We start from the raw sequence: 11,314 nt of genomic DNA on the forward strand, positions 1-11,314 counted from the left end.
TACATAGAATGAGTGAAAGGAAGAATATTCTGAAAGGAATGGAAGATTAGAAACCATGTGTGTGACAATTAATAGTTATGAAATGGGACTTGGGGAGGCAGAGGGAGCAATGTATACATGGATGAATAATTAAAAAAGAAAAGAAAACATTCAATCAACGGACTCTATATAACTGAGTCACCGAGTCAAGGAGCTAGCCAAGAGGATCATGTAGATCCAAAATGGTCTTTGCAAGAACAGGATATAAACTGTCATGTTAAATTACAAAGACAATTGAGCATTTTTCTGTTGCAGCATATCTACAGTATCTTACCTGGATTCAAAAATCATCTTAAAAATGTTGTTGTTGTTGTTATGTGCCATCGAGTCACTTGCAACTCATAGCAACCCTATGTACAACAGCCCTAAACTCTGCTCTGTACTGTGCTAATTGCGCTGTCTCTGATACACCCATCCAAATTACCCCAGTCACTGAATCAATCCACCTCATAGAGAGCCTTCCTCTACTGTGCTGCCTTCCACCCTCCCAAGCATGATGTCCCTCTCCAAGGACCTATCCCTCCTTACAACAGTTCAAAGTCTTCTCCAGCACCACAGTTCAAAGGCATCAATTCTCCTTCTATCCTCCCTAGTCATTTTCCAACTCTCTGATGCATAACAAGTGATTGCAAAGACCATGGCCTGTATCAGACACACCTTAGTCTCCAAAGAGACACCATTGCTCTTCAGTACTTTGGAGATGTCCTTAACAGCAGACTTTCTCATAGAAATACATCTTTCAAAAAAATTGAACACCGATGATTGAATATCTGATGAGTTTTGGGATGACATAGAATATATTATCAATGAAGAGAGTAAAAGGCTTCTTGAAATTCTGTGTCATCTAATTCTTTTTGGTACAGTGACTCTGTATTCTCCTTCCATTTTCTTGAAATACCTCCTGGATCATTCAGTATTCAACCCATAGCATCCTTATGTATTGCAACTTGAGACTTGAATTTTTTTTCTTTCGTTCCTTCAGCTTAAGAAATGCTGAGTGAGTATGGACCTTTTGATATTTTGGACTCCAGGTCTGTGCACATTTCATTATAATATACTTGGCTTTGTCTTCCTGTGTTCCCCTTTGAAATCTTCTATTCAGCTCCTTGACTTCTTTATTTCTTCCCTTTGCTTTGGCTTCTTGGCATTCTAGTGCAACGGTTAGAGTCTCTTCTGACATCCATTTTGGTCTTTTGCATCATCTTTCTATTCTGTGATCTTGAGCCCTGGCGCAGATTCATGTCTTTTTATATATATATTTTCTAGGGCTACATATATAATTCTAAATCTTCTAGTTGTTATGTTTGAAACTTTTAAAAAAGAAAGTTAATTTCAATGTATTTTATAATCTTGTTTAGCCAAAATTTCATTATTTCAACAAGCAACTGATATGAAATACTTGACCATTTCACATTCTTTTTTAAAAAAATCTTTATAAATACTGTATGTTTTTTCTGACTTATGATACATATAAACCTAGACTGTTGTTTTTGTATACCATAGAATCAGAAGAGACCTATAGCTGACCCTCGTTAGGTTTTCAGAGGCAGTTAATCTCATTGGAAGAGACTGCCCACCCTTCTCCCCTGGAGCCGCTGGTGCTTTCGAATCACGTGCCTTCAGGATGCAGTGCAGCATCTTGCCACTAGGTGACCAGCGCTCCCTAAATCTAGACTAGTTGTTATTAACTGCCGTCGAGTTGCAGGCAACTCATAGCTACCCTATGAACGGAAGACCTGGACACTTCCTGTATAACTTTCATCTTTTCTCCATCTAAATCTAGACTAAATTAAAATTTCCAATAATGACACGTTCCTTTATAGCTACTGTATTGGACAGAAAGAGCTAGGGCCTAAAATAGGGTTGGTTTCTTTTTAATTGACTGACTGATTGTTTTTTTTCCACCTTATAAAAATCCTCTACTCCAGACAAATAGGTCTTTTGACATTCGGTCCTGTGTGCCCAGCTTTGCTTGGTCTCACAGGACTTTACTTCTTTAATGGGCATATTTACTTCGCTTAGAAATTCTTATGTCGATCTTTTTTCTGTTTAAATCACCAATGAAGACATTTTCAGGTGGTATAACAGAAAACAAGGAAGATTCAGTAGATTAAAAGGCAGTGAATGAGTGCAATGTCTACAGAAGATGGCGTATGCTGAGCTCTGAGGCAGGTATCTAATAGGAATTTCATATTCATTCATATAGGAAATATAATTGGAGACATAATTGAGTACACACATTAGCATGATTGAGAAAATGGATTCATATATGAAATGAATAAACTGACAAATGACTTTAAATTGTTTTGCTGTCACATAAAAAGGCAACTTTGTCAAGTAAGAATTGTGTCCTACATGTTTTTTTAAATGATTCTAAAATTATGTTAGAATTCTTTCTAAGATTTACAAGGATCTTGTGAGCGTAGTCTAGAGACTACCCATATCTCTCACGCTCACTTTCCTCTATTACTAGTGTTCCTGAGGAGTTGTGATATTAATTTGGAGACTAAGTTGTGTCTAATACAGACCATCGTCTTTTCAATCACTTACTATGCTGCTGAGAGCTGGACAATGAATAAAGACGGCTGAAGAAAGTTGATGCCTTTGTACTAGGGTGTTGGAGAAAGTATTGACTATTCTAAGGAAGGTCAAAGAAAAAAAGTATATATGTTTTGGAGACAGTGCAACCAAAGTGTTCGTTGGAGGTGTAAAAAGAGCAAGAGGCATGTGAGAATGGCTATATCTGACCTTTATCGACCGCATGGAGGGGAATTGTCCCTGTCAATAACACCATCAACACAAAATTAATTCCCGTGAGGTCAGACACGTCTCCTACATTCCTGTGCTTCTTTCTACTCACCCTAACACCACTATTACTGCTTTACTGGGTCTGAAATCTAATACGATAGCTCAGAGACCACACAGAATGATATTATGGAAGCGAAAATGTTATAATCCAGATCAGCAGCCGAATGTAGTCAGCACAGCTTCCGAAATGTGCTCACAGGCAGGCGCCTTCAGCCTTGTGGCTTTAGAGAAGCTCTCAGTCCTGCCAGTTCTGGGTCTTGTCCCACAGAGCCCCCCAAGCCCTTCAACAAGCATGGGTGAATGTCTCTTAGCTCTGGTTCCATGGGGTATAGCATCCCCAAGGTCTGACCTATGTCATATCAGGCCTCTGGGTCTCATCTGTGGCTGCCATAACTGCTGCTCCCATAGGCCCCAATCTGGCTGGTGCAAGAGTCTCTGGTCCTGAAGAACAGATTTCATTCTCTTGCTTCTTCTTTGCTAGGGTGAGGTTTCTCTTGCTTCTGCTGGATTCATTCAATTTAGTGGCAAGACTGGTCAATCCCTTTGTGAATAGGCTAAACTCTGTTTATACATTCCTGCCCACCCACATGGCAAAGTCAAATTCTACAGCCAGGAAAGCCATTTTGAATACTAAACTCTTCACACCACAGAAAGCTTTCTTCACATACTTTGGGCATCTTGCTAGGAAAAGCTAGTCCTTAGAGAAGAACATCATGCTTGGAAACATGGGGAGACAGCAAAGGAAAAGCAGGCCCTCAACTAGGTGGATTGACAAGTGACTAAAGTAATCAGCTTGAGTGTGTTAGAGATTGCGATGATGACACAGGATAGGATAGGTTTCAGATCTGTTGTTTATGTTGTTGTGTTATTGTTATGTACTGTTGAGTCACTTGAGACTCATAGTGACCCTATGTACAATAGCCCTAAACCCTGTTCTATCCTGTGTCAATCTTTTTGTCGCTAGCACATCTACTCCTATTACCTCAGGCAATGAATGAATCCATCTCATCAAAAGTCTGCCTCTCTTGCGCTGTTCCTCCACTCTCCCAAGCATGACGTCCCTCTCCAAGGGATGGTCCCTCCTTTGCAACATGCCCAAAGTATGTCAAAGAAGTTATATAATCCTTGCCTCCAAGGAACAGCCTGGTTACACCCTCTCCAGGACTAACCTGTTTGTGCTTCTAGCAGTCCATGGTTTATTCAATACTCTTCTCCAGCACCACAACTCAAAGACATCAATTCTCCTTCTGTCATCCCTAGTCATTATCCAGCTTTCTGATGCATGGTAAGAAATTGCAAAGACTATGCCTGGATCAGTCCCACCTTAGTCTCCAGACTGACATTGTTGCTCTTCTGTACTCTGGAGAGCTCCTTGACAACAGACTTTCCCAGTGTAATTTGTCTTTAAATGTCCTTGCTCCTGGTGCTGTGGAGCCAAACTAAAGCTCTTAATAATCTCAATCCCTTTCTTTACCATCTATAATAATGCTGCTAAATCATCCCAGTGGTGAGAATCTTTGTTTCCTTGATGTTGAGCTTCAATCCATAATGAAGGCTGCAGCCCTTGACCTTCTGCAGCAAACAACTCAGGTCCTCCTTAGTTTCTGTAAGCAGGCTTATGTGATCTGCACAAAGGAGATTGTTTATGAGTCTACCTCCAGTCCTGATGGCACATTCCTTCTCAAAGAGCTCGGCCTCCTGGATGATCTGTTCTGCATGTAGATTGAAAAGACATGGAAATAGGGAACATCTCTAGTGTACCTCTTTTCTGATTTTGAACTGTGAGTTGCTCTAAGTCATACTCAATGACACCTAGTAACATCAGTGTGGTATGTTTGTAAATATTAATACAATTTTATTTTCCAAAGATCATTGATGTTTCTGAATTCTGGTGTTGGGAAAGCGTATTGAGTATCTCATGGACTGCTACAATGACAAGTCTATTCTTGGAAGAAGTGCAATCAAGGTGATCCTTAGAGGCGAACATGGTAAAACTTCGTCTCACACACTCTGGCACATTGCTAAGAGGGGCTAATCTTTGGAAAAAGACATCATGCTAGAAAAAGTGGAGCCTCAGCGAAATAGACGAAGATGCTAACAAGATGCGTTCACACAGTGACTAACAATGAGCTGAAACACATCGAAGATGTTGAGGATGGCACAGCATAGGACAGGCTACAGTTCCATTGTTTGAAAAGTCAATAAGCGTAGTAGTGACTTAATAGCAAAATCCCCAGATTTTCACCAATTTCATCCAATCTCCTTTTGTTTGGTTCCTGATTCAATCCAGGATGCATGACATTTAATTACTCCTTTTGACTTCTCAATATTGAGGAAATTTACCAGACTTTCCTTGTTTGGGGACTTTGGCAGCTTTTGGGAGTACTGGCCAGGCGTTTTGCAGGATTCTCCATTATTGAAACTTGTCTGGAAGTTTCCTTCTGATATGGCTGAAATTGTGAGTTTAGAGAAAGAAAATCAAGGAATGAAAAATGCTGAGATATATATATATATATATATAGTATATAGTATATATCATATAGTATATATTATTATATATTTTATATACTCAGGAGGGTCCAGTTCCTGGAGAAGGATACAGTATTTGGAAAGTTAGAAGGTCAGTGAAAGAGAAAAAAAATCCTCAATAACATAGATTAACACAATTACTGTAACAAAGGGTAGTGGAGACTCTAAGGATAAACCAGAACTGGGCAAAGGGTCACTTTGAGAGACAGCATGAAGAAAACTAAGGACGAAGACTTATGTCACCAAAGCTTCATCACTGTTGGTGTTCACCTTGGCTAAAACAAAGTTTCCATTTTTATTGATGTTTCCATTGTTGTAAATACTATTTCTTGCCAGAATTAGAACTCATTAAGGACAAAAACGGGATTTCTAACTTTCATGTCCATATCACTGATTTCAGTATAAGGTCTGCTTGTGGATTTTTTTTTTGTGCCGAACCCAGGATTGAATGTGGCTTATTTTTGATAAAAGAAATGTTCAAAGAACTGGAGCCAGAAAATCCAAGGGATGAACTCGTTCAGCATTTCTTAAACTGAAGGAATAGAAGGATAAATTCAAACCTCAAATTGCAATACTTATCATAGGCAGGATGCTGAATGACCCAGGAAGCATCACAAGAAAATGGAAAATGTACACAGAGTCTCTGTGCTAGAAAGAATTGGCTAATACAGAATAATTTACTGAAATAACATCTGATTAAGAGGCAATAGTAATAAAACAGGAAATTCATGCTACTCTGAAGGAATTGACAGAAAACAAGACCCAGGAATGGATGTCATACCAACTGACATATTTCAACAAACAGATGCAGCTTTGGATGTGCTCAACAGGTTGTGCCAATATAATTGGAGAACAACTACCTGGCAAACTGACTTGAAGAGATCCATATATATTCCCATTCCAAAAAAAGTGATCTGACAGTTTGGACATTGTCAAACAGTATCACTAATATCACACACACGCAAGATCCTGCTTAAGATTATCCAAGAAACAATTGGAATAGCACAGAACTATCAGATGTATGAGTGGGATTTATAAGAGCCCATGGCTCAAGGGACATTATAGCCAATGTTATATGAGTCTTAGCTGAAATCAGAGTATATCAGAGGAATGACTATCTGTGTTTCAAATGCAAAGGCATTTGACTCTACAGACTACAGTAAATTGTGGCTACCTTGAGAAGAATGGGAATCTAAGAACACTTAAATGTGTGTATGTGAAAACGTATATTTGGACCAAAAAGTGGTTGTCGGAACAGAAGAAGAAAGCATTGCATGGTTCAAAGTCAGAAAAAGGGTGAGTCAGGAATGCATCCTATCTCCATACATATCAGTCTACATGCAGAGCAGATCATTTGGCAGGCTGGACTTTATGAGGAGGAATGTGGCATCAGGATGGAGGAAGACTCATCAACAACCTGTGCTATGATGACACAATCTTGCTTGCTGAAACTGAGTAGAACCTGAAGTACTTATTTGGTGCAGAAGGTCAAGGACATCAGTCTTCAATATGGATTGAAGTTCAAAATCAAGAAGACAAAGATTCTCACCACGGGATCAATTGGCACCATCATGATAGATGATGAAGAGATTGAGATAGTTAACAGCTTCAGTTTGCTTGGCTCCACAATCAACACTCTTGGTACCAGCAACTAGGAGATTAAAAAAATGAATTGTTTTGGGAAAGCCTGCTGTCAGGGAACTCTCCAGAATGCTAAGGAACAATGATGTCAATCTAGAGACTAAGGTATTCCTGATCCAAGTCATGGTCTTTGCAATCAATTAATATGCATTAGAGAGCTGGACTATGAATAAGGATAACAGAAGAAGAATCAATGCATTTGAGTTGTGGTGCTAGAGAAGAGTATTGACTATACCATGGACTGACAAGAGAATAAACAAATATGCCCTGGAGAGGGCGAAACCAAGTTGCTCCTTGGAGGCAAGGATTTTGAGGCTTCGTCTCACATACTTTGGGCATGTAGCCAGAAGGGACCAGACTTTGGAGAAGAACATCATGCTTGGAAAGGTGGAGGAACAGCATAAAAGAGGAATACCCCAGATGGGATGGATTGACATAGTAACTGAAATAATGGGGGGTAGGTTTTCAGAGACAGTGGGATGGGCTCAGGATAGGACAGGGTTCAGAGCTTTGTTACAAATTGTTCCTATGAGTCATGGGCAAATTGACTGCACATAACAATAATAACAAGAAAAACCAATTCCAAAATCAATCTCCATAATAGTCTATGTGTTTCCTACTGCCAAAGGGGCCCTTTAGAGTAGTGAGAGAAGATCTTCACCCTGAAACCTACAGCGTCCCTTTTCAGCAGGAAGTAGCTAAGAGAAGATGCCATCTCCTTTTCCTTATGAATCAGGGTGAAGTCTATCTCAGGGAGGAGTGATAGGGAATGGCAAAGGACACACTGACAAAGGAGATTAATCAGAACTGGCTTTGACAAGCACTGTGGCAATTGGACAATTAAAACAGACATTCGGGGGTGGGGGGAGAAGAACGAACTGGGAAGGAGGGTAGAGAAAACAGTGCAACAATGAATGAATTAAAATCCAAACTCTCTGTAAATGTTCATTAAAACTAATAAAATTTAATAATAATTAAAAAAGAAGAAGAAACAGAGAATACCAGGCTACCTTTACTGATGAAACAATCTTAGTGATTTAGGGAGTGTCTGCTAAACTTTGCAAATACTTGGTTGTACTCTCCACTGTTTAAAATAGATACTAAAGAGTATGTATTAAAGATATACCATTTTTAAGGAAGAAACAAAAATTATTCCACATAACCTGAGAAAGATAACACAGGGTGCTCTCTGCACTATTTTTTTCTACAGTTTTGAGCAGTATAGTATTGAGATGAGTCAAATAATAATCCTAACAGTACTACAGGATACCATCTGCATCTGACATTGGGAAAGAAACAATGACGCAGAAATGACAGCAATGTGTAGCTTGGCTAGAATGGTGTTTACATTTGGGAATGGCCCTCACACACTGAGAGGTTTCTCACAACTTTGTACCAGACACACTGGCCAGGCTAGGTTGCACATAGTATTGCAAGAAAATATTCTCTGTCTTTTTTGTTAGGCATGAAGCACAATAGACTTAACTGCTGTCCAACAAACTCCTTTGGGAAAACAAGAGCTCAGCGAGCTCTGTTCACAGATGAAACTTTTCATGAGTTGGGAGACAGTAGAAAACTTCATGAGGAAAGAGGAAAGAGAATCGAATAAGAACCAAGATGTTTTCAGCTGGCATGCCAGAATACAGAAAAGTATAGATGAAAAAGGGGAAAGGAGTAGTGCATGCCTCCAAAGAGTGGGGTATGCTCCATTTGATGGGAGCTATCAGATAGTAATTTAATGTTTACTCATCCAGTAAATATCCTTGTAGTTGTGAGTGAGGCATGCAAACATAAGAATACCCGAAAACTAAGCCCATTTATTCCATTTCATTTGTAAAGCAATTAATTTCTCTCTTGTTTATGAATAGTCTTAACCAAATTTTTAAAAATAAAACCATTCCATTTGGAAAAGAATTAGTAAAGGGGTCTTTAACTTCCTTAATCCACTGGTTCACATATGTTCAACAAACAAATTCATGGTTGCAGAACCCTCTTTAAAAACTTGACCACTCACAATCACTTTTATAGCTTTCCTAAACCATGGGTAAAAGAGAGCATAAATCAGAGGATTCATGGCTGAGTTATAATAAGCTGCCCAGCAGCAAATCTCATAAATGTACGCAGGAGTTATGAAGCCCATATAGGCATCAATTAATGAGTCTATGCTGTATGGTAACCATGAAATCATAAATGCGACCACTGTGATTCCCAGGGTCTTAGCTGCTTTTCTCTCTCTCTTGGCTACTCTGGCTTTGTAACTCTCTGATGATGACTCTGGTTTGCTGCTAGTAGTCTCAATCTTTTTAGCCTGTTGTCTTGCCACAACAAAAATATGACTGTAGAGAATTATCATAACAAGAGTAGGTATAAAAAAGGATAGGAAATCTATCAAGACCCAGCTTTGGTTTACAACTACCTGACAACCACCCACGCAGTTTAAGGCACTAGATAATTCCTCCAGCCCATCATCATTGGCTCCTGTGGAGAACACGGCTCCGCTATAGACGATGGGCAGGATCCAGGAGATGCTGATGCAGAATCCTGACACAGACACCGTGAACTTGGTAGGGTAGACCAGAGGGTCAGTAACAGCGATGAACCTGTCGATGGAGATGAAGCACAAGTGGAAGAGAGAAGAGTAGCAAAAGGCTGTATCGCAGCACGTGTGAAAAGTACAAAAGGTCTCCCCAAAGTACCAGCAGCTCTCCACTGCTCTGACCATGCTGAAGGGCATCACTGTCACCCCCACCAGAAAGTCAGTGCAGGCCAGGGAGGCGACCAGGAAATTGGTGGGAGAGTGCAGCTGCTTGAAATGCAGGATTGAAATCATCACCAGGAGATTTCCAAACATGGCCAGCACAGCGCCACAGCCAAACACCACATATAGCATCACGCGGGGCGCAGGCGAGTAAGGAGATTTGACACAGGATCCGCTCACGTTCTCATAGCAGAGCTGCACTGGGGGCGCGCTGCTGCTCATAATATGGCTGTTTACAACGCAGGGGATAGTTCCTGGTTATCACTGAGAATACAGGATTCCAATTTTCAGTACTCCTGTTAAAACACAGACACGCAACCACGTACATATAAATTTACCAAACAATTGCATGTAAATACACACACACACATATATACATACACACATTTATAAATACACACACACACACACACACACACACACTAATTTTTAAATTTTCTACTTTACCTATATATACAAAATGCATTCTATTAAAAATATCCAACAAAATGTATGTTTCACAAAGATTACTGAGATTGAATCCAATTAATATAAATCCAATATTTTTAATTTGAGGAAAATCTCCTTTTGCTCTAAGTATTTTATTATTTTACCTGTACAGTTCTTCCTTGCAATAGCCACCGATATGATTGTAATAGAGCTATGGAAGGATCACCTCCTATTTATGAAATCTATATCTATCATGTCCGAAGTCATTTCCAGCTAAATATATATCACCAATGGAAAACTCCCTTGATGGAATCCCCACAGTGTAAAGTGTGAACTAATACAATTATTTTCATCAATGATTACTAAGAAAGTTCTCTACACAACAATCCTTTATACTAAATTATAAGTACCAGGAAATATTTCAGGCCAAAGGGGTCAAGATATGTTCTTTTGTTGTTGTGTTGTTAGTTTGTAGATTTGAACTATCTCCCTGTTGTGTCTCCTACCAAATCCTCAATCCGAAATCGGCAACCTTATTGAACTTTGTTACAAGAGTACAATTTGTTACTATCGTTGTTGGCTGTCATTGAGTGGACTATGACTCAGAGGGATCCTGTGAACAATAAATCCCCATCCTTTACTGTCCTCATGATCGTTGTTACAGTAACTGTGTCAATCTACCTCTTGAGGGTCTTCTTCTCCTCTAATCTGCTAACTTTCCCAGCATAAGATGCAAGCAATAAGTAATGGATCTTCCTCTTCAAATTTGTGCTAATTTGTAATGAGAAACAAAGTCTCTCTCTCTCTCTCTTTCTCTCTCTCTCTTTGTCTCTCTCTCTCTCTGTGTGTGTGTGTGTGTGTGTGTGTGTATTGAGAGAGAGAGCGAGAGCGAGCGAGAGCACACTCTAATGAATGGCCTTGTGGCAAGAAGCCACACTGAAATCCCAAAGGCACAAGGTACTAGGCCACTAACTGCTCTGCAGGAAAGGATGGGCAATCTCCTCCCATGTGATTAACTGCCTCTGAAAACCCGTTGGTGAGTCAGCTATGTGCTAGTTCCGACCTGATGGTATATAAATCATTTATATATATTAAATTACTTTTCTATAT

General features: G+C 39.6%; 1 protein-coding gene across 1 annotated transcript; it reads right to left on the reverse strand.

Annotated features, from left to right (window-relative positions):
* Positions 1-8,968: 8,968 nt before the first annotated feature.
* On the reverse strand, positions 8,969-9,997 carry LOC102847017 (trace amine-associated receptor 6-like). The gene has a single exon (XM_006884983.1). It carries the CDS (start codon positions 9,995-9,997, stop codon positions 8,969-8,971), a length of 1,029 nt encoding a protein of 342 aa, XP_006885045.1.
* Positions 9,998-11,314: the final 1,317 nt, after the last annotated feature.

The sequence above is a fragment of the Elephantulus edwardii genome, unplaced genomic scaffold (genome assembly GCF_000299155.1).
Source record: "Elephantulus edwardii isolate Elephantulus edwardi_28Jun2011 unplaced genomic scaffold, EleEdw1.0 scaffold00039, whole genome shotgun sequence".
Lineage (NCBI taxonomy): Eukaryota > Metazoa > Chordata > Mammalia > Macroscelidea > Macroscelididae > Elephantulus > Elephantulus edwardii.